At 42.0% G+C, this 24431-nt stretch overlaps 1 protein-coding gene across 1 annotated transcript; it reads right to left on the bottom strand.

Annotated features, from left to right (window-relative positions):
• Positions 1 to 18378: 18378 nt before the first annotated feature.
• On the bottom strand, positions 18379 to 20368 carry LOC137046063 (zona pellucida sperm-binding protein 3-like). The gene is made up of 8 exons (XM_067423118.1): positions 19806 to 20368; positions 19506 to 19624; positions 19328 to 19431; positions 19074 to 19251; positions 18845 to 18962; positions 18684 to 18766; positions 18520 to 18611; positions 18379 to 18449 (listed from the first exon to the last, which is right to left on the bottom strand). The coding sequence occupies exons 1-8, from the start codon at positions 20352 to 20354 to the stop codon at positions 18379 to 18381; spliced, it is 1314 nt and encodes a 437-aa protein (XP_067279219.1). The 5' UTR covers positions 20355 to 20368.
• Between the last annotated feature and the right edge of the window lie 4063 nt (positions 20369 to 24431).

Here is a 24431-nt window from a genome sequence, read left to right on the forward strand (position 1 = left end):
CATAGCAAACTTTGACACAAATGCCACAACACACACCAGTGCTTGGCTTGGCCATTTTGTACAGCATTGAGTGAAGGTGGCTCCCCCCCTTTTAGTTTAATTGATTACCTTTGATTCTCCTCTGGACCTGTAGAGTTTATCCATCTCTGGCACCCACAGCTCTGCGTTTTGTATAATATATATATTGTATATATATATATTTTGCATCCATTTTGAGCCACTCCCAGATGTGTTTTTAAATCAGATACATATCCAATATCTGGACATCTGACCAACGTCTAAATATGAATATCTTATTCCCATTGGCAGTCCAAGCCACCACAAGGCCAGAGTAACACATTTGGCCACAAAGATAGCTTTTTATGTCGTATTATGAAGCAGATGTGCCTGTATAAGCTCACATTAAAATTACTGCTATTATCCGGTCTATCCGTTGTCAGATTGAGCTGCAAACATCCATGACAGATTTGAACTTATCCAAACAGGAAAATAATCATGGCCACCCGACATGAATTTTCCGGCAAGGAGCTAAAAACCGAAACATGAAGTCCGACACTTTCTGCTTCCTATATCAATCAATCAAAATTGTATTTATATAGCACAATAAATACAACAGTAGTTGGCCATTGTGCTGAACAAGATATTAGATATAATAATGCAATAATAAAAAATGAGTTTACATCAGAAACACTGATTTCAAATCTTTAAAATAAAAATAAAAAAATAAAAAAATACAAATTTTAAAAAACAGTCAAATACAGTTGTAAGCCTGAGAGAAAAAGTAGGTTTTCAATTTATATTTAAATTCAGACTCTGTGGATACCAATCTTACTGAAAGAGGAGAAAGAGGAAGACTATTCCACAACTCTGGACCAATAATAGAAAAAGCACGGCCACCTCTTGTCTTAAGTCTAGATCTGGGAACCATCAGCAGTCTTTGATTAGAGGACCGTAACGATCTAGCAGGGTTTAGTTTCAGTAGATCAGAGAGATATTTTGGAGCTGATCCATTTAGGACTTTAAAAACAAAAAGCAGAATCTTAAATCAATTGTACAGCAAACCGGCAGCCAGTGCAACGCTTGTAATATTGGGGAAATATGATTAGCTTTCCGTGTTCCAGTCAACAGCCTAGCTGCCGCATTTTGGACCATCTGGAGACGACTAATATTGGATTGGCTCATCCCAATATAAAGAGAACTGCAATAGTCAAGTCTCGATGAAATAAACAAATGTATCACTCTCTCAAACTCTGCAAATGTTAAAAACTCTCAGCCTTAGCTAATAATCTTAATTGGAAAAAACTAGATTTGATTACAGCATTAATCTGCTTGTCAAATTTAAGGGCAGAATCAATAATAACACCCAGATTTTTCACAGTGTGTTTTACATTAGGGACCAAATCTCCCAGGTCACCATCAGCACTTGCTAAAACATCAGTGGCCCAAAAACAATAACCTCACTTTTGCTCTCGTTCAGATGCAAAAAATGTAAGGAAACCAAGACTGAGCTTAACGCTTTTTTGTCGTTTTTCTTTAAGGACATATAAATTTGGGTGTCATCAGCATAAAAATGAAATGACACCCCGTGTTTAGAAAGAATAGTCCCCAAAGGAAGCATATATAACGAGAACAAAGCAGGGGCCAGAACGGAGCCCTGAGGGACTCCATAATCCAAAGACGATACAGAAGAGGAGAACCCATCAAGACAGACAGAAAATGTTCTAGCATTCAAATAGGACTTAAACCAATTTAAAGCACAACCTTCAATTCCCACACATTGTTCAAGTCGTGAGATCAAAATGTTGTGGTCCACAGTGTCGAAGGCAGCACTTAAAGGGTTACTTCAGCGATTAGCATATGGCCTTGTATCAGTAGAAACCCTGGAGTGTATTCAAATGATTGTGCTTTCCCCCCTCATATCCCCCTGAGACAAGAGATTTATGCATTTTATTTCTGGAAAAATTCCTCCTATGATGCAAATTGATGATATTTGCATCATAGGAGGAACGTTTGGCCAAAGGCTAAAGACTACAGCCAGCAGAGGGAGCCATTTCCGCATGTTTTGATTCTGCGCATGGGGGATGGGAGATTACACTCAGCTCAAAGGGAGAGCTCAGCTACAGGCACTCATTTAAACGGAGCTATGGTGAGCAATGTAAGTCTTCTAACTTCTCAAATTAATTTCTATGAAAGTTAAGCTTGCAAAGGCATGAACTGAAACGCGTGCCAGACTGAGCTCGCGTTGTGAATGCATGCTGTTGTGAGTGTAGTCACGATTACCTCAGCTATCATCACGAGAGCTCATCAGCTCATTTTTTTCACTCCTGCAGTTAGTGCTCAGTGCTGTGAGACTCGCGTGGTGACTCACTCATTATATTGAACACACACGTTCAGTTTTTAATTGTAGTGTCTTCTCTAACTCAGTCACTGTAATCAAGTTGGTGGCTTTGGGAATGGCCTCATAGGGCAGCGAAGCATTCTGGGAATTGTAGTCTTTCATCCCCATGAGACAAAAATACATTTTTTGTCTTTTCTCAGTCTAGAAGGCACCGAATTAAAAAATAATTTCACATTTCTACTACATTGAGGACCCAGTTTAAATACAGATTCATCTTCCCAGCGCTGAAGTACCCCTTTAAATCTAACAGTAAGAGTATTACCGAATCCCAGTCAACAGACAACAAAATATCATCGAAGACTTTTAGTAAAGCTGACTCAGTGCTGTGATGTTTTCTAAACCCAGATTGAAATTGTTCACAAACACCATTTAACTCCAAATGCTTCTGCAATCGCTCCAAAACAACCTTTTCTAATTTTTATAAATTAGAAATAGGTCTATAATTTGAAAGAATTATTGGATCAAGGCTAGGATTTTTAAGTATTTAGGAACAACACCTGTAAGAAGAGACTTATTTATTATAGCTAAAATGCTAGTCCCAACAAAATCAAAAACCTGCAGCAAAAAATGGGTCGGAAAAATGTCATGTATACATGTGGAAGGTTAAGCTGCTTAATAATATCCTTAAGTGAATTAAAAGAAAGTGTCTGAAATTCCTTAAAAGGTAAAACACAGAGAGAGAAACAGATGGATCGTAGCTTGTTAGTACAATGTTTTGTCTTATAGCAGCAAGTTTACCTGTGAAAAACTTTAAAAAGCTTTGACAAACAGAAGCTGATGCATTAAAACAGACAGTACTCACAGCGCTCACAACTGAATTTAAAATAGCAAAAAGCATTTTAGGTTTGTGGGAGTTTTTAGCTGTAATATCAGAAAAGTACTGGGATTTTGCAGCTTTAACTGATTTTTGATATCGAATAAATGACTTGCGTAATATTTCATAGGATACTTGTAATTAGTCTTTTTTCCACTTTCGTTCAGCTCTACGACAATCCCGTCTAAGTTCAAGTGTGGTACTAGTTACCCAGGGTTCAGCTTTAGAAGTTTTCAGTTTTTCTCTTAGTGGAGCCACAGAATTTATTATGTCACTACTGATGGAATTGAACAACATTAAATGATCATCAACATTAGACAGATTCGAAAGGGTATCAAGACTATAACTTTGACAAGCCTCCTTGAAAAGAACAGAAAAAGCATCACTAGAGGATGGAGTAAAAGTGCGAATCTGCTGCGAAAGCCTTATATGTTTTGAGGCTCCATTTAAAATAGGACAAGTAAATATAACAGGCATATGATCAGAAAAACTTAAATCAAGGATTTCAAGATCACGAATAGAGAGACCATGCAGCAACACAAGGTCTAATGTGTGGCCCTGTTTGTGAGTTGGACTGTTTATCATTTGAATGAAATCAAAAGAGTCCATCAAATTAGTACAATCCTTGGCCAAGGAATTTAATTCACAACAAACGTGAATATTAAAATCCCCCACAATCAAAAGATGATCATACTGAAGGACAATATCTCCTAAAAAGTTTACAAACTCATTTAAATAATCCTTATTTGGTTTTGGTGGGCGGTAAATCGCAGCGATGGTTAGCTGATCTGTATTCAGTTCAAATAAGAGAACTTCAAAACTTCAAAACAATTCAGTGTTTTTAACTAAACTTTAAACTAGGTAATGAATTGAAGAAACCTGTAGCTGCTTCATGATCAAACGAGGAACTAAACAATTTTTATAAAAATCAGCACAGATTTGTGCAATTTCTTTTGGACTGTCAGATATACGTCCATTCGTCTTTAATTTATGAATTGTGTTATGACTGGAATTATTTCTCTCAAGTTTAAAAAAAGAAGATGAATTTTGTTCACCATGCTCTAACCAACACTGCCTGGATCTGATTAATTCCTTCAGCTTTGGTTCTGCACAACACGTCTAGCTTATTCTGCAAATTAGAGAGTTACACATTTTCCTGGTCAGACAATGTTACTACGGGGTTTTGAGAAAGAAATGCTATTTTAGAAATTCTCATTTTCCTCAGACCTCTTCTTTTTAGCTAAATCACTACCATATCTTCTTAGAAATTTGCCGACCTCAAATTTGAACAGTTCCCAATAGAGACAAAAGGTTTCTCTTTTGTAGCTTTACCTAAATATTCTAAAATTAAAGCTTGTAAATTAAGTCTAACACTCATGTTTCAAATGCGAGTTGTTCACTTTTCAGAAAGATGCTCTATAATTATAATCCTGAGTAAGAGACAAATTAATATATATAGCTTTATGATCAGTAGGAGGGGTCACTACGATATTAACAGATGAATTGTCAATAAATTAATTGGAAACTAAAAAAAATCAAAAAGAGATTGATATGAGCCTGCTTTGTTTTGCCGTGTATATGATATTTTAGAAGGAAATATTCCCTCCATATATCCACCAGTTCAAAGCGTTTCATAAATTCGTTTAAGTAATTTCTTGAAGTGGGAAGACGAGGAGGCCATCTATCAAGAGTGTTGTCAAGAACAGTATTAAAATGGCCTCCCATAATTATTAAAGAATCAGGATATTTACCAAGCCAAACCAGTAACCGTTCTTCAACACAGTCTAGTAAGCTTTCCTTATCAGATTTGGAATTATATCCATAAAAGTTAAGCAAAATAATCTTGGAACACTGTGAGTTAAACTCGATCACTAAGAGAAGGTAATGTCCCATAGGATCAGAATCGCTGTGCAAGATGCCACCAGAAAAATGATTTAGTAAGGTACAAACACCCGCTGAATGCTCTGAAGCATGTGAAGCCCAAATAGCATTGCCCCATTGTGAACGCCAAAAGTTTACATCCTGAACGGTGGAATGTGATTCCTGGAAGAAAACAAAATCAGTTTTAAGGTTTTTAGTGAACATAAATAACGGCTTACGTTTAATATTTCATCTCAACCCCCTAGCATTTAAAGAAACAAAAGATAAGGACATGTCAACAACCAACCTTGAACAAAAGCTGTTTCAGTCAGCTGAACAATAGCGTATACTTTGCCAATATATATAAAAAAACGATACTGTGAACAAGTGTATTATTTACACAATACAGACAGACTTAAGAGTCGATGTTTACACCGAGTAGATTCAACCCAAACAGATACGGCTTCATACCACTGCAGCGATCACATAAGTCAAGCATCGCTGCGGCCCGCGGATGGGGGATACACCTCCCTCCCTTCAATAAAAGCTCGGCCACCCACAAAGTACGCTTTCTTACCCGCCTGGCGTGCGGTATCAATTACGGGCCATAACAACTGTCTCTTTTCGCGATCAATCTTACACCGGTCTTCGGTGAATCGAAGCTTATTTTCTTGCAGAAAGGACGATTTTTTGGCCGCTTTCCAAATTGCGTCAGGAAGTGCGCGAGAGATGAACCTCATGAGGATCCCTCTGCACAGCAAAAAACATGTTGGGAGATTTATCACCACGGGTGTTAAAATTATCACTTTCCGGGTGAACATACAGGTCCATCTTTGCTAGTGTTAAAACAACACTGATGAAAGTGTTCGTTATACAAACACTGTGTTAGTGTTTCTTTTTAGTCACTCAAGGTGTTGAGAAATGTATTACTCATAAGTGTACATTTAACACTTTATGGTGATTAATCTCACACACCCAGTGTATTTAATGTTTATTTAATGTAAATACTTAAATACTAAAATGGCACTGTAAATGAAATTTAAAACAATTTATATATATTATTTTATTTTTTCCCCCAAAAAATTTATGTTTATTATAAATAATTATAAAATTTAATTTGGCAGACACTTTTATCCAATGCGACTTACACTGCATTCAATACCATTTTTAATTAAAAAAAACCATTTTTGTCAGTTCTTGCTTTCGCCGGGAATCGCTACAGTAAAGCCATTGTTGTCACACATACAATTGAATAAAACAATTTCTTGTTATACTCCAATGCTATAACATCTTACCATGATAAATCTCTACTGCGTTTCAAACAAGATTAAACAAAGAAACATTCCTCAAGTAATGTTTTAATTGAAAATACAAAAATTCAACATTGTATATATTAAATCAACCTTAATGTTAAAAAACTGTCTGGTTTGTAATTCATTCTGATAAAAAATACTATTCCTTTATAAATTAATACATTTACATTTGTCAGATGATTTTATCCAAAGCGACTTACATTGCATTCAATGTACGCATTTTTACATTTTGTCAGTTCTTGCTTTCCCAATTCATCGATCCCACGATCTTGGCGTTGATAGCGCTCCTCAAAATCATCCAAACACATAGTATCGTTCCTGTTAAAGAGACAAATTTGGTTAAAACAAACACATAAAAAAAAATCTAAGATATAAAGTTTCAAACATCTTCAATCAACAAGCAGAGATACTTACATAGCCTGTCTTCCTTTCGGGATCGTTTAGGTTTGTAGAGTAAAAATGCCAAGGGCATACGTAGATTGTGGCCTTAAGTGGTTTCCTTCTGCAATAATAAACAATATTCCATGAACCAAAAATCCTCCAAAGCAGAAAGCAAACTAAAAGACTCAAAATAATCAGGTCACTTTGTGTTTTACTTCAGGTTATTTTTATACCAATACATAGCAAGAAAACGTTATATTCAAAACATAAGCACTACTGTTACAGATTTACAATGCTAACTAGAAAAGGCTAGAACTAAGTTGTACAGAAAAAAATCGCGCATGGAAGGGCACTAATGCATGTCTGCTCAACTAATACAAAATTCACGAGTTCCCACTTACATCAAATTAAATAGAGTAAAGATTATGCGTATTTGGCGTGCTGTCCAGGGGAGGGCTCCGGGCTCGGATTTTTGCCCGGACCCAGAGTATCCCCCCCCGTGGTAAAGATACTCTATAACTAGACTGTAATGTTTTATGGATTGTGATGGCATCTAATGAGGGTTTATTAAATTGAAGTGAGGAGATGGGGTGGTGGAGGGATGCCAAAATAAAAATGGTCAACGAGAGGAGGTAAATCTGTAGTATAAGTACACCTCCTATCGTTGATCAGATTGATTAGCTTACCATGCTCCACCTGTGTTTAATTAGGTTTAATTATCTGACGTGCTCCCCTTGTTAATTAGGTTTGATTAGCTGACGGCTCCGTTGTTTAATTATCTGTTAGTGCTCCTCCCGAAATTAGTTAATAAAACTTCACTTCACGAGTTCCCACTTACATCAAATTAAATAGAGTAAAGATTATGCGTATTTGGCGTGCTGTCCAGGGGAGGGCTCCGGGCTCGGATTTTTGCCCGGACCCAGAGTATCCCCCAAAAATGCAAGGAGTGGAGGACAGCCACCAGAAAACCCCCAAATACGCAGAAAAATTGGTGGGCTGATAATTTGAGAGGCCTGGCTGCTAGACCGGGAGAGCCCGTGTTGCCTCGCTGCTTCGGGCGGACGGGTTCTACTGGCTGAAGGAAACTGGGCGTTGGAAGACCGATCGGGAAAGCTCTTGCCGCGTCTGAGGGGGGCCAGGCTCACTGCAACAGACGGGAAAGAACCCTACCGGACGATGGATGAGGAGAATTTTTGTAAAATTACCGATCGGGAGGGCCCTTTGCAACGTCTGAGGGGGGTCCGGCTCACTGCAACAGACGAGAAGCGAGCTCTTCCGGCTGATAAATGAGAAACATCCTCAAAATCAGAGAGGCCGATGGGAAGGCTCTTACAACATCTGAGGGGGGCCGGGCTCACTGCAACAGACGAGAAAAACCCTACCGGACGATAAATGAGGAGCGGCCTAGAATTTGGCGTACCGATCGGGAAGGCTCTTTATCGAGTCTGAGGGGGGCCTGGCTCACTGCAACAGACGTAAGACGAGCTCTTCCGGCTGATAAATGAGGAGCATCCTCAAAATCAGGGGGGCAGATTGGGAAGGCTTCTTACAGCATCTGAGGGGGGCCAGGCTCACTGCAACAGATGAAAAAGAAGACCCTACTGAACGATAGAGGAGGAGCAGCCTAGAATTTGGCGGACCGATCGGGAAGGCTCTCTACCAAGTCTGAGGGGGGCCTGGCTCACTGCAACAGATGTAAGATGAGCTCTTCCGGCTGATAAATGAGGAGCATCCTCAAAATCAGCGGGGTAGATTGGGAAGGCTTCTTACGGCGTCTGAGGGGGGCCAGGCTCACTGCAACAGATGGGAAAAAACCCTACCGGCCGATTCAATTAGGAGCGGTCTTGAATAAAATTACCGATCGGAAAGGCTCTTGCAACTTCTGAGGGGGGCCAGGCTCACTGCAACAGACGAGAAGTAAGCTGTACCAGCTGATAATGAGGAGCATCCTCAAATCAGAAGGACCGATTAGGAAGGCTCTTACAACGTCTGAGGGGGGCCTGGCTCACTGCAACAGACGAGAAAAACCCTGCCGGCCAATAAATGAGGAGCAACCTTGAATTTGACAGACTGATCGGGGAGGTTCTTGCAACGTCTGAGGGGGGCCGAGCTCACTGCAACAGACGAGAAACAAACCCTAACGACCGATAAATGAGGAGCATCCTCAAATTAGAGTGACAGATCGGGAAGGCTCTTGCAATGTCTGAGGGGGGCCCGGCTCACTGCAACAGACGAGAAACAAACCCCCACCGACCAATAAATGAGGAGCATCCTCAAATTGGAAAGACCGATCGGGAAGGTTCTTGCAACGTCTGAGGGGGGCCGGGCTCACTGCAACAGACGAGAAACTAACCCTAATGGCCGATAAATGAGGAGCTTCCTCAAATTAAGATGACCAATCGGGAAAGCTCTTGCAATGTCTGAGGGGGGCCCGGCTCACTGCAACAAACGAAAAAACCTTACCGTCCGGAGAAAGAGCGCACAACGAGATACAAACCCCACCGACCAATAAATGAGGAGCATCCTCAAATTGGAAAGACCGATCGGGAAGGTTCTTGCAACGTCTGAGGGGGGCCGGGCTCACTGCAACAGACGAGAAACTAACCCTAATGGCCGATAAATGAGGAGCTTCCTCAAATTAAGATGACCAATCGGGAAAGCTCTTGCAATGTCTGAGGGGGGCCCGGCTCACTGCAACAGACGAGAAACAAACCCCCACCGACCAATAAATGAGGAGCATCCTCAAATTGGAAAGACCGATCGGGAAGGTTCTTGCAACATCTGAGGGGGGCCGGGCTCACTGCAACAGACGAGAAACTAACCCTAATGGCCGATAAATGAGGAGCTTCCTCAAATTAAGATGACCAATCGGGAAAGCTCTTGCAATGTCTGAGGGGGGCCCGGCTCACTGCAACAAACGAAAAAACCTTACCGTCCGGAGAAAGAGCGCACAACGAGATTCGACATGCGCGAAGTTTGAAAAACCGTCGATCGGGGGCTCAAGCCGCATCTGACGGGAGATTAGAATCACAGCGTCAGATGAGTGAGCCCTACCAAATTGATAAATGGGGCGTCGAAATTAAAAAGAAAGACTGACCGAGGGGGCCCACCCAGCTTCCGCCAGGAGCAGATTCCTGGCATCAGATGAGTGGGTACTATCGGCCGACGGTACGGAGAAAGAGATGGGGAAACGCACGCCAGGAGAGCTTTCGCAGCAGTCGACGGGAGATCAATGCTCGCTGCAATCGGAAAGGGAAGCTTCACCGGACGGAAAAAGAAAAGATGGATAGTGACTGAGAGGCTCTGACGACATCCGATGGGAGATTAAGGGTGCGTTCACACTTGTCATGTTTGGTTCGATTAAAACGAACCCTGGTGCGGTTGCTCGGTTAGTGCGGTTCATTTGAACATATGTGAACGCTGCCACCCGAACTCTGGTGCGCACCAAACAAGCGGACCGAGACCGCTAAAAAGATGGGTCTCGGTCCGCTTCCAAACGAACTCTGGTGCGGTTCGATTGATATATGAACGCAACACGGACCAAAGACATGTAAACGGACCAAAAACCGGACGTAATGTCACAAGATGCCACGCACAATGCAGCTGATTTGACGACGCGGAAAGATCGGTGTATCCAAAATGAGTAACTTTAACGTTAGAGGGCAAACGTAGAGCAACGAGGAAGAGCCTCATCAATATTTGGTCTGACGAGCATGTTTCGAAAATGCTAGAAAAAACACACAAAAAGCATACCTGGCTCTTCTCATCAAAGTTCCTGTGTTGCCCATTATTAGCAGGTACAGACGACAGAACGGCCGTCTCTTTTGCACAACGGAGGAAATACTGCTGCTGTTTTGAATGTTTTGAACATTTTATGAGCTCTTCATGAGTTCTCAGCGGGTAAAAATAATGCCACATGTACACGCATAAAATGACCGCGTTTAATCCAGCACACAGCGTTGTTTTGAACATTTCATGAGCTCTTCATGAGTTCTCTGGTAAAAAATAATGCCATATGTACACGCATAAAATGCCCGCGCGTGTAATCCTCACACAGCATTCTTTTGCATGTTCGGTAAACGAGCTCCTACGTCATATAAACCGACCAATCAGGTTGTGAGCGTCTCCCTGTGCATTTGGTTCGGTAACTTTAGGTTCGCTGTTAAAAATGCCCGTGTGAACGCTAAGCGGACCAGGACTATTATGTTTGTTTTTGTTTTTTGGTCCGGACCAAACGAACCAAACGAACCGAACTACAAGTGTGAACGCACCCTAAGACTCATTGCTTCCAATGGGGGAGCCTCGCCAGATGGATAAGGGAGAAAATTAGCCAGAGAAACTGAGCTCCTGTGAGAGCAGAGGGAACAGCACTGCTGTGGTAGTGGTGAAAATTAGCCAGAGAAACTGAGCTCCTGCGGGAGCAGAGGAAACAGCACTGCTGTGGCAGTGGAGAAAAATAGTCAGAGAAACTGTGCTCCTGCGGGAGCAGAGGAAACAGCACTGCTGCGGCAGTGGTGAAATTAGCCAGAGAAACTGAGCTCCTGCGGGAGCAGAGGAAACAGCACTGCTGCGGCAGTGGAGAAAATTAGTCAGAGAAACTGAGCTCCTGTGGGAGTAGAGGGAACGGCACTGCTGCGGCAGTGGAGAAAGTTTAGCCAGAGTAACTGAGCTCCGTGTGAGCAGAGGGAACAGCACTGCTGCTGCTGTGGAGAAAATTAGCCGGAGAAACAGAGCTCCTGTGGGAGCAGAGGGAACAGCACTGCTGCTGCTGTGGAGAAAATTAGCTGGAGAAACTCGGCTCCTGTGGGAGCAGAGGGAACAGCACTGCTGCTGCTGTGGAGAAAATTAGCCGGAGAAACTCAGCTCCTGCGGGAACTGAAGGAACGGCACTGCTGCGGCAGAAGAAAAAAAAAATGGTTGAACAGACAAATGGAGAAACATGTTTGTATAACCAACTGAGACTTTTGAAATTACTGCTTGATTATTGCAGAATGCTCCTTTTAACTAGTATGAAGGAAAAAACATATACTCCCTCACAATTGAGTGCAACAAATTACGATATAATCGTAGTACAGAAACCTTGTCATTGTATGCATTTACTTGGCATAAACGAGAACTAATCATGATTGTGAACTGCTCTGAAATAGAGCGTTGTTGTTGTGAAGGCTGTAGAACGCATAGATTCTGAATGTGAAGCTCGCGTTTATTTAATGAAATCATGGCCTTTGAGGTTGCGTAATCGTGATATACGTTTTCTTTCCCCAAAATATAAGATGGCTTAAAATAATAATTATTATGCTATACAATATAGCCTACTGTAAGAAATTTGTGTTATATTTAGGAAAACAGGAGCTCCAAATTGGATTGTATTTCGTGAAATGCAGCTCGTCTTGCTTCGTCCGGATTCTGACTTTCAGTTTGCAAAGTCTCTGTCCGGATCAAACTGAACGAAGATTAGGTTCGTTTCTTGTGCGAAAGCGTTCTGTATGGTTTGAATTATCTGACCATTTACAGGAAGTTCCTTTTTATGTTGATGTAATGTTAAAAGCCTTATAGAAAGCCTTCTTTAGGTGAATTTTGTTTGTATGAATGGTTACAACTTCTAAAGATATTTCAAAAGGAATTTCCAGTTTGTTTGTTTTTTTTGTTTTTTTTTAATTTATTTATTTATTTTTATTTTTAAACACGCAACCACCAATATTTCCACTTCTGGTGACATTATAAATGTAGTACTAGTGAAGTAATTAGATGTGCTTAGTTTTCACAAAAGCTCTCTCTGTTTGCTGCAGATCATTAAATTGTTACACTGCCTTAGAAGTCTGTCCAAAATCATTGACAAAACGCCGCTTTACAAGCCATGTCTCGTAAGGCAGTGAGGCAAAGAGTCAGCTGGCTAAGTTTTTGGGAGTTACTCGCCCGAGTGACGATGCGCTGACGTCAGACGCACGTTCGTTTACGAGCCAATCAATGTCAAGAAGCAGCACACTGCAATAGTAGTGGGAAGTTCGGATCCTTTTTACTGATACGGATCTTTGAATCTTGTTCAGCAAAATGGACGAATCTTTTCTAAAGTGATCCCGTTAATTTAAGCTGAATCTAATTAAAATGTTACATGTTACATTTTCCAGCACGTTTAGTACTTCCTTGTACAGAACATATGCGCGTGCTCGGTAAACAAATGAACGAATCGCTCTCTGAGAAAACTCGTTGTTCAAAAGATTCGGATTAAAGATTCATACAAAATGAACGAATTGTTCGTAAACGACATCACTACAGCAGGACGCGGTATGTCATGTAAGCTCTTTAGTGCACTCGCACAATTTGCAAATGTGAAAGCAAACAAAACTAACCCAACATGTAAAAATGAATCAAAACATGAGCTTCAGTTCAGACCCTAGTGCGGACTTTAAGGTGTGGAAATGCCCTGAGTCGCAAATGCTTGTAAGAAGGTTGTACTCACTGTGTCCCTGTGTGACCGAGCTCATTTGGAAGTCAAGTTGAGACGTATTGGATCAAGGGAGAGCTGGTTCCGACTAGTGGCTTGTCTTTTTTGTGATGCACGCTGTAGCATTGTCATTATCTGAGTGATGTAGCCTCAAAATATCTGTACATTCACTTTCCCAGAAGTATAATTATTTGTTCATCGCCACGGTCACCGCGTGCGCGTGCATGATGAACGTATTCTCGTGGATTAAAAGTAACGTAGGCATAGTACACAGCGATCGAAAGCTTGAGGTGTGCCAGTGATACATTCATTATTTAAGATCGTTTTCTATTTCTTAAGACAGGAACTGTTGTAGTTTAATGTTGCGAGTCTCAGCAGTGTGCATTCTTTGATGACCGAGTGCTGCTTTCGCAGTTGACTCTGTTGTCGAGGTTCCAAAAACGCAACGTTATTAACATGCCTTTAGGACATTGATTATTGAAGTTGTTCATCGATTAGAATTGTTAGAAGACAAAATGCCAATTGTGTTTCGTAGGGAAAAGCAGAAATCTTTTACCATGAATGCTGATGAAGCGGTATGAGTTGAGTTTATAAATAGCTTAAACTTTTGTTAGGAAAATACTTGTTTCTTGAGCATTTGGAGTTAGCCTAGCAGCGTGAGTGTGCAGGCGGGGCGACCTGCCTGAAGCCATCCATGCCAAAATAAAAATGGTCAACGAGAGGAGGTAAATCTGTAGTATAAGTACACCTCCTATCGTTGATCAGATTGATTAGCTTACCATGCTCCACCTGTGTTTAATTAGGTTTAATTATCTGACGTGCTCCCCTTGTTAATTAGGTTTGATTAGCTGACGGCTCCGTTGTTTAATTATCTGTTAGTGCTCCTCCCGAAATTAGTTAATAAAACTTCACTAAGACGAAAAATGTCAAATAGTATGAGTGTGCAATGTTGTACAAACAGCGTATCATATGCACGCCAAAATGAGTTTTGGCGTATACATTCCACGACATTGCACACTCGTACTCGATCTTGAGTTTCTATATATTGACTGAAGCAGTTCATGAAGAAAAGCGTGTCCAACGATGTTTTCGACAGAGCGCTGTACAGAATGGTCGGCGTATGTTATCAAAGTACCACGAGAAGATTGCTAGAACACACAGAGCATTTCACTCGCAAAATGTTACAGGCCGATCAGTATGCGCAGCGCCGACAATGATGGACCGTGCTATCCGTGGGTGCTCGGCCAGGGATCGAGCCCCGGCGTCACACAAGAAAAAAAAATTAAGAGCAATTAATTCATTCGATTAACGTCTGCTTTCTCATTTGAATGACATTTCAAAACACCAGAATTAACTCGTAGTTACGGGGTGAAAGATATAAACGGTCTTATAAAGGTTGGAAGCCCTAAAGATACTGAACGTTATGCCAAATGAGAAGAAATAACTATCCAAGTCCAGAGAGTTAAAAAATGACACATAATGTTAATGCTGCTACATTATTACAAAATTAGTACAACGAAATTAAGTCACTTACGTAAATCTCGTCCTCCATTAACGAATTTAGAGTGTTAGTGGGGGTTATTCAGTTATGTTAAACTGAATGGCGGATCAAAAGCGCGCTAAATTTAAACTGAGGTAAAAAAAAAAAAAAAAAACGCTAACAGAGTTAAGTCAACCACATCGGCTACGTTACTCATTATACAAGCTCATTAATAAATCACAAGTTGATAAGATAATAATACTATACTATACCTTGTCCTTGTAACAGTTGTGTGTGCAGGGAAATCCATAAAGATGGAGAGACCGAAGGATGAGCTGGGAAATTTAAAATGCTCTGCACATGCGCAGATGTTGATTGTTAACACCCAAAGGAAACACTGTGCTTTATCACCCAAAGGAAACACTGTGCTTTATCACCCAAAGGAAACACTGTGCTTTATCACTAAACAAGTGATAAAGCATATAATATTTGTAAATTAACACCAGATTTTATCACTAGATGCCCAACACCAGGTTTTTATCCCTCAGTAATTTGCTGTGTGGAATCCGTCTGCTCCTTCCTTTTGGGACCCAGGCGATGTACTGCTTCTATGCCATCCACAAACTTAGATTTCTCCTCAGGTAACAGAGCTTGACAGATCTTTGTGACTTCCCTCCGGACGTCCTCTGCCTCGGTCTCTCCAACTCCATATAATTTGAGGTTCCATCGCCTAGAGTATGCTTCCACTTCGTACACACGCTTATCAATCTGATCGACCGAAGTAGTACACTTATCTAGCTTTTGTTCTATGCAGGACACGTTTTCTTTAAGCATAACTTCAGTGCAGCTTGATTCTATTTTTTTCTCCAGTTCGTCCAGTCTAGCACCCAACTTTTTTTCAATTCCTTCGGCCCGATCGTTAATGCGTTGGGAGAGCGTGGTGATAATTCATTGAGATTTCCTTTCTTCTTTCTCTTTTTGGAGCAGGAGATTCCCTAGGAGTAACTGGCAATTGCGGGAAGTCTTCGTCATTAACTGCAATCAACTGTTCCACATAATCATGACAGGCGTCCATCAAGACATTGGTAGCAGCAATGGAGTTAGCACCTGTGTTCGAGCCTTTTCTTTTTTGCTTTGAAGACATGTTTCCACCAGAAGTCCACAAAGTGTCATATAAACAGCTAACATAAGATAAATGATAGAAAAATTGGTCTTTTAGAGCGTAACACTACTTTTTCACGGCCAAAATAAAAGTTGGCAAAGCAGAGCTGATTAAGGCACGTCTTCTCTCTGCGCCATCTTGCGCGCCTTCCCTCGGTGTGTTTAGACCGCAGGAACTATAGGGTCTAAATGAAGTTCCGGGTAAATATTTCCCCCTCCAAACGGCCCTGCTCGCGAGGTAGTACTTTTTCAAAGTTCAGGAACTTTCGAGGGCGGGACTTGGGCGCTGAGCATGCTGATTGGTTGAGCTCACGCAGCATTTTATTTCAACGGGCATTTTTAAAAGTCTTTTGCGAGGTTCGGTCTAGGTTCAGTAAATATCAGTCTTGCTGTCTGTCTGATGGCGCGCGTTCGTCTCAGCCATCTCACGGTCAATGTCCGTAATAGCTGATAATAATATACATTGTCATTTTAAATCTAGCTTTACAAGCTTTCTGAAGCGGAGACATTTTTGATGCGGCAGACAAACTGCATGTGACAAAATGATTGCGATTGAAAGTCATCACATGTAAACACCAGATCGGTTTAGATTACGTCTCATGTAAACAGTCCACTAAATCTTTCAATCGGTACAAAAGATGTCATCATTTTTTTTTTTTTTTTTGCGGTCGCGCAAAAATGATTACTGTCCGTCAGTGACTTGGAGGAGCAGTCGCGCGCAGTCCTACATCAGCGGACTAATCTGCCTAATCTTTACGGTACTTTAGATCGCGGTGGAAACGCAGACAGCTGCAGGTCTGGGGGGAGAAAAGTTCCTGTAAAAAAGGTCCTGGTACAAATTGTTCCTGGTAATTTTGGTCGAAACGGGGCTTTAGTCAAACCTTTTTCGCAATTATTTCTCAAGAAAGTGAATTTCTGTACAGACACAAACTTTCAAAAAAAGTATTTTCACCTAAACGAATGAACACAACAGCAACAAGTGTAAAATGTAACATACAAAAATATCAGTACCACCATTTTTCCTTACTTTTTTCTGTGAAGAATATTTGCATAATCTGAAATATCTATAAAGAACCGTTTTGTTAAAGGTGCCCTAGAATGAGTTGAACAATGTTACAGTTTTCTCTGATATCTACATAGAGCGTATGTGGCTTATTTAAGGGCAAAAATGGTCCAGATACAGTTTTACAGGTCCATTTACAACCCTATAAATGGTCCCTAGGATGTAATGCTCTGTTTTTGCCTTATTTGGAAGAGTCAAGAATATTAATGTTGAGCTCTGCTCTGATTAAAAGACTTAATTAAAAGACTTAGATTAAAACTTAATCCCTGGTCTGGTCTGTTAAACTTGTCAGAAATTCTCGTTTCTAATCTGCCCTCGTGGTCTATTTTTTTCTCTCATCAAAACCGAATACCATCAGTGGCTGTACATCAAGAGCAGGGACAGTTTTTGTGCATTTTGTTTCGTGATCTGACTGGAACCAATAGAAAGTCCCTGCGACGGCGTTAAGCGTTAGATTAAAGCGCTCGTCTGTGTGAGGACTGCATGAGCGGCGAGAGAAATCTGCTCCACTAATAACAGCGACGAGCGCCAGACCGCCTCTTATTTAAAGGGGGGGTGAAACACTCAGTTTCAGTCAATCTCATGTCAATCTTGAGTACCATTGCATCCTTCATATCTCCGAAGTCTTGTTTTATCATATTTATAAAAGAAATATGGGGTGTACCGAGTCTTTCCGGAAAAAAAACGAGCGCCTGGAGGCTTATCATGTGGGCGGAGCTAAAGAATGACGAGCGCACAAAGCAGTGACGTCCTCAAGCGTGGAGAAGCCCATGGCTATCGATCTCAGCTAATAGATATATGATCCAGAATCATTCGGTGGCTGAAATAAATTGAACAGGAGAAGCAGCAGGAGCAGGACGTCCGTCTCCGTGGTATGTACTGTATTTAGTGGCCTGTAAACATTTGTGTGTGTTTACAAAATAGTGGCAGTGATTCCGCCAAGGGGAAGTACTTAGAGAAGTTTGCAAGTGCATGTCTGAAAGTGGAGTGGAACACAGCATGAGCTGGAGAACAGACACTACAATTAAATACTGAACGTGTCTGTTCAATATAATGATCAAGTCACCAGGTGAGTCTCAAAGCACTAACTGCAGGAGTCCGATTACATTTATCATAAAGGAGCTGATGAGCTCTCGTGATGAGAGCTGAGGTTATATTCAAAACAAGTTCTCAGTCTGATGCGTTTTCATAGAAATTAGAGAAGTTAAAACAGTTACATTGCTTAGCATTGGTCTGTTTAAGTGAAGCATTTCAGCATGCTCCAGGGTTTCTACTGGTACAGAGCCATATGCTAATTGCTGAAGTAACCCTTCTGGAACCCTATGGTTTTATGCTATCAGACTTGCAAAGGTACAGAAGGACTGTCAGGGTCAGAGGCAGAATGAGGCACTGTCCAAGTCCAAAGCAGTTAAACCAGACACAAAGGAAAACCAGTCAGATACAAGAAAGAATTGATGTCAGCTTTATTGAGGAACTTTCTTTTGCCCTTGAACCACCACAGGACCAAGTGTAGCCTTGCCTTCCCACTGAACACCTAGAGAGAGGAGAGCCAGGTTAGAGCAGTTAATACGTCAAACGCAACCTTAAGAGCAAACGTTACTAACCTCCATAGGGAGAAGCAGCAATTCCACCATCAGGACCACATGTTGAGTCACAGCAACCACAAACTTGGTCATTTCCATCAGCAGCAAACCACCTGAACCAAGACAAAGACACCACCTTCAACATGAGCAAAGGCAGCTTTAAAATAAGATAAAGTGCAACGTACCCATTGGCGAATGAACAGGATTTGTGCTGAGCGTCACTGGGTGCAGAAGCAATAGTTGCCTTCACAACACATGTTATGTAGATCTGCAAGGGATGAGACACGTCAGAAAACCAAAGATGGAAAGAGAAGTCGAATTAACTCATGATATGCGTAGTACATACAGAAGGACTGGAGCTCTCCTGGAACACGAACGCCTCCAGCTGGATCTGGACCTTGTCAACCTGGGACCGAGGCATGAAGCGGGAGCTGGAAGCTGTAGCCTTGGCATCCACAAAGCACCTGAAGACAAAGAGCAACTCAACTATAGAGAAAGTGAGCAACTAGACCCTAGCCATGACTGGTTAAAAAGCAACCAAAACGGTCCTATAGCATCAAGGGCCATGACCTTACCCATGATTCTCAATGAAGGAATATCTCGGAAGGGAGTTCACATCAGGCCCTTGAGTGGCCACACAGCTGTCCACAAACACACGCAGAGGCACATGATTGTACTGCTTCACAGATGCCTCAATGTTAATAATGCCACCCAGGAAATAGAGGGATGAAGGTCTCTGACTGGACCAATCATCTGCAGAGAAAGAGGGAACATTTTAGAAAAATAAAAAATAAATCCTTATTCTTGTTTATCAAAAACCTGTACCAACCCATCATAAGCTTCAGGGAGAACACCAAGGCTTCTTCACCAACCTCCGTTGAGGCATAAGGGACCCATGTTGGCCTCAAGGCATCACTGCTTACATTCTGAAGCCTGTGGTTCATTAAAGGACCCATTAAATGGGCTCCCCATTGAGCGAGAGGAAGTGAAAGTCACAGACCACTTACCTTTGATAGTGGCATTGAACACCAACAACTGCACCCTCGACCCGGGTAATCGGAGTACCTGCAAGAGCCTCAGGGGTGTAGGTAAGAGAGAAGGTGTAGACAAGCTCATCCTCATTCATCTGGAAGAGATTGAAGTAGTTAAAACAACTGTTCCTCACTAAGATGATTGGGTGAACCACCCCTTTAAGAAAGGTTTATACCAGCTGCCCTGGCATTGCAAATACAACAGCCATGTGAACTGACACTCCTTGAGGACTTTGGATATCCTCAACTAGAATAAACAGATTCAGGAGTACTTACCATCTGCACGCTGTTGCAGTCCTGTAACTCATACTCAAAGATGAGCACCTTAGACTGAGAGTCCTGACCAACAACAGGACAGCCGCCTAAAGACAGGCCAGTTGGCTGGATCAAATGACCATTGCTAAACAAGTCCTGCTGGACCTCTACAAGAACCCGGTTCTCTCCGCATTGAACCGCTACGCTGCTGGGAGTCACGGGTTGCCTCAACTGGAAGTTCACCGCCAACTCGCTCTGCACCTCGGGAACAATGGGATACTTCCAATCCAAAGGCTTCACTGGACCCTGCAACAGCTGCTTCTCCTGAAGGCCAAAAGGCTCCTGTGCAAGACCTCTGGAGGAAGAACCCAAAGGACTCTGAAACTGAGAAGACACTTGCAAAGTGTTCCGGAGCCCTGGAGGAGAAAGGGCAGGACTTCTGGAAGCTGGATCTGATTTTGGCCCCATGCTTCTTGGACTTTGACTGTATCTCAAACTTCCCCATGCATTAGGCAGATCAAATGCACCAATCACAACCACCACTAAGACACCTTTCAGAAACTCCATCATAGCAAAACTTTGACACAAATGCCACAACACACACCAGTGCTTGGCTTGGCCATTTTGTACAGCATTGAGTGAAGGTGGCTCCTCCCCTTTTAGTTTAATTGATTACCTTTGATTCTCCTCTGGACCTGTAGAGTTTATCCATCTCTGGCACCCACAGCTCTGCGTTTTGTATGTCTGCGTTTACACTGGCACAAAAAAATCAGATTTTTTTACTCACATCTAACCCAGATCAAAATTTGTTGCATGCATATAAACGCAAATATATATATATATATTTTGCATCCATTTTGAGCCACTCCCAGATGTGTTTTTAAATCAGATACATAGCCAATATCTGGACATCTGACCAACGTCTAAATATGAATATCTTATTCCCATTGGCAGTCCAAGCCACCACAAGGCCAGAGTAACACATTTGGCCACAAAGATAGCTTTTTATGTCGTATTATGAAGCAGATGTGCCCGTATAAGCTCACCTTAAAATTACTGCTATTATCCGGTCTATCCGTTGTCAGATTGAGCTGCAAACATCCATGACAGATTTGAACTTATCCAAACAGGAAAATAATCATGGCCACCCGACATGAATTTTCCGGCAAGGAGCCAAAAACCAAAACATGAAGTCCGACATTATTTTTGTTTTCAAAGACATCATAGTTATTAGGGGTGGGACAAAAAAAAATCGATATGCCGATTTATCGCGATATTTCCAGCCACGAGACGTTATCGATACTCTAGCACCAAGTATCAATATATGTTTTGTATAGGCTACATAGGCCTACCCACAGCTGCGTTCAGTCGCTTCCGTGTTTATCTAAGCGCAGGGCTCCAGACTGGATATATACTTATATACTGGATATATACTCCAGACTGCCGAATATAGACTAGCGTCTGAGAATATTAAACTGCAAAATACTATTTAATAATTACTGAACTCTTTTATATGGAAGCCCGTTTCCGCCACTAAATAATAAAAAAATAATAATAATTGCGACTTTTTATCTCACAATTCTGACTTTTTTTCTCACAATTGCGAGTTATAAAGTCATTGATCTGCCGCGTCCCGACACGAGTTGTGTCGTGAACACATTATAATAAATATTTTAACTGTATTTTTAGCTGATAATGATGGAATTATTGTCTTATTACCTGAGAGGCATTAATATCTCTGAGCAAACGCGCTCTTGAGGGGATTTTAAATGCAAGCTTTGGCACTGAAACAGAACGGATGTGAGGTGATAACGTTCATATTCTGATGTGTTATTATGGAAATATAATCCCCAGAACATCACCACCCTCAGAATGTGCTGTATTTCACGATTTCCTGAGAGAACGAGTGTTCAGTAATGACACGTCCAGTTGGGCCTATAACATGTCGCTATACATACAGTCACCTGAGCGTGGCGCTGCTGGGATCATATTTCATAAATAACGCATCAGAATATGCTGTAAGGCAGGATTTCGTTTGAGAATGAATTGTATTGACCTCCATATGTGCTCGGTTTTGATCATATTATGATATGAAAGGTTTAAATTATGACAATCAAGAGACAAGGTGACACACACACACACACACACACACACACACTATGACTGGTAATTCATGCTTACAAAATAAATGTATTATTAATATTAATATTTTATAATGATAGTCCGTTAAAAACCAGAAATCAGTTCAATAGTTCATTTATTAATATAAAGCTCATGTTTAATTCTTGCATCTATACCAAATATCATCAGTGGTTGGACAGTTTTTATGCATTTTGTTTCGTGATCTGACCGGAACAAATAGAAAGTCTCTGCAGCGGCGTTAAGCGATTGAAGCGCTCGTCTGTGTGTCGACTGCACATGCACGCGCCACTGATAACAGCGGCAAGAGCGCCAGATCGCCTCTTATAACACACCAATGAAATGATGCTCTTCTAGTTAACCAGAGATGTTTTAGTTAGGTTCATCCGTGCATGAAGAGGTTTCAATGTTTCAAAAAGAACTGACTCACACACAACCGAAGAACACACACACACGCACACAACCGAAGGACACACACACACACACAACCCGAAGAACCGACTCACTCACACACCACATTCAGATAATCACAACCTTGAGGCGGATGGGCTATAACAGCAGAAGACTGTTGAAAAATGTTGCCTGGTCTGATGAGTCTCGATTTCTGTTGAGACATTCAGATGGTAGAGTCAGAATTTGGCGTAAACAGAATGAGAACATGGATCCATCATGCCTTGTTACCACTGTGCAGGCTGGTGGTGGTGGTGTAATGGTGTGGGGGATGTTTTCTTGGCACACTTTAGGCACCTTAGTGCCAATTGGGCATCGTTTAAATGCCACGGCCTACCTGAGCATTGTTTCTGACCATGTCCATCCCTTTATGACCACCATGTGCCCATCCTCTGATGGCTACTTCCAGCAGGATAATGCACCATGTCACAAAGCTCCAATCATTTCAAATTGGTTTCTTTAACATGACAATGAGTTGACTGAACTAATATGGCCGCCACAGTCCCCAGATCTCAACCCAATAGAGCATCTTTGGGATGTGGTGGAACGGGAGCTTCGTGCCCTGGATGTGCATCCCACAAATCTCCATCAACTGCAAGATGCTCTCCTATCAATATGGGCCAACATTTCTAAAGAACGCTTTCAGCAGCTTGTTGAATCAATGCCACGTAGCAACATGAAATCATGACTTTGCGTAAACATACACGCCACGCTCTAAAGGCAAGTGTTATCTATACGCATTTTGAGCTATCCGCGTACATGTCTACGCTGTGTGATTCCGTGTGTGTCTACGCCTAAACGAACCGTCATCTCCAGGTGTATTTCGCTGTGTGATTCCGCATGTGTGTCTACGCCTAAACGAACCGTCATCTCCAGGTGTATTTCGCTGTGTGATTCCGCATGTGTGTGTGTCTACGCCTAAACGAACCATCATCTCCAGGTGTATTTCGCTGTGTGATTCCGCGTGTGTGTCTACGCCTAAACGAACCATCATCTCCAGGTGTATTTCGCCGTGTGATTCCGCGTGTGTGTCTACGCCTAAACGAACCGTCATCTCCAGGTGTATTTCGCCGTGTGATTCCGCGTGTGTGTCTACGCCTAAACGAACCATCATCTCCAGGTGTATTTCGCCGTGTGATTCCGCGTGTGTGTCTACGCCTAAACGACCCATCATCTCCAGGTGTATTTCGCTGTGTGATTCCGCGTGTGTGTGTCTACGCCTAAACGAACCGTCATCTCCAGGTGTATTTCGCTGTGTGATTCCGCGTGTGTGTCTACGCCTAAACGAACCGTCATCTCCAGGTGTATTTCGCTGTGTGATTCCGCATGTGTGTGTGTCTACGCCTAAACGAACCATCATCTCCAGGTGTATTTCGCTGTGTGATTCTGCGTGTGTGTCTACACCTAAACGAACCATCATCTCCAGGTGTATTTCGCTGTGTGATTCCGCGTGTGTGTCTACGCCTAAACGAACCATTATCTCCAGGTGTATTTCGCTGTGTGATTCCGCGTGTGTGTCTACACCTAAACGAACCATCATCTCCAGGTGTATTTCGCCGTGTGATTCCGCGTGTGTGTCTACGCCTAAACGAACCATCATCTCCAGGTGTATTTCGCTGTGTGATTCCGCGTGTGTGTCTACACCTAAACGAACCGTCATCTCCAGGTGTATTTCGCCGTGTGATTCCGCGTGTGTGTCTACGCCTAAACGAACCATCATCTCCAGGTGTATTTCGCTGTGTGATTCCGCGTGTGTGTCTACGCCTAAACGAACCATCATCTCCAGGTGTATTTCGCTGTGTGATTCCGCGTGTGTGTCTACGCCTAAACGAACCATCATCTCCAGGTGTATTTCGCTGTGTGATTCCGCCAACCTGATCTGACAGACTTCATTTTATATTTTGGAGCAACGAACTCCACTCCTACCCTAAACCTACACACTCTCAGCAATATAAAACCCGTAACGGGCAAATAAATGTACAGTCACAGGTATTTATTGCAAAAACAGACCAAAAACTGTATAAAGTATTAACTCATGTTTCATTCCAAGCCTTCTGA

Source organism: Pseudorasbora parva, chromosome 18 (genome assembly GCF_024679245.1).
Source record: "Pseudorasbora parva isolate DD20220531a chromosome 18, ASM2467924v1, whole genome shotgun sequence".
Taxonomy (NCBI): domain Eukaryota; kingdom Metazoa; phylum Chordata; class Actinopteri; order Cypriniformes; family Gobionidae; genus Pseudorasbora; species Pseudorasbora parva.

Coding starts and splice junctions, on each gene's coding strand:
- LOC137046063 (XM_067423118.1), bottom strand. CDS start 20,354: ATGATGGAGTTTCTGAAAGGTGTCTTAGTGGTGGTTGTGATTGGTGCA. Junction 19,252..19,327: donor CTCCCTGAAGCTTATGATGG/GTTGGTACAGGT, acceptor CTTTCTCTGCAG/ATGATTGGTCCAGTCAGAGA. Junction 18,450..18,519: donor TGCTGCTTCTCCCTATGGAG/GTTAGTAACGTT, acceptor TCCTCTCTCTAG/GTGTTCAGTGGGAAGGCAAG.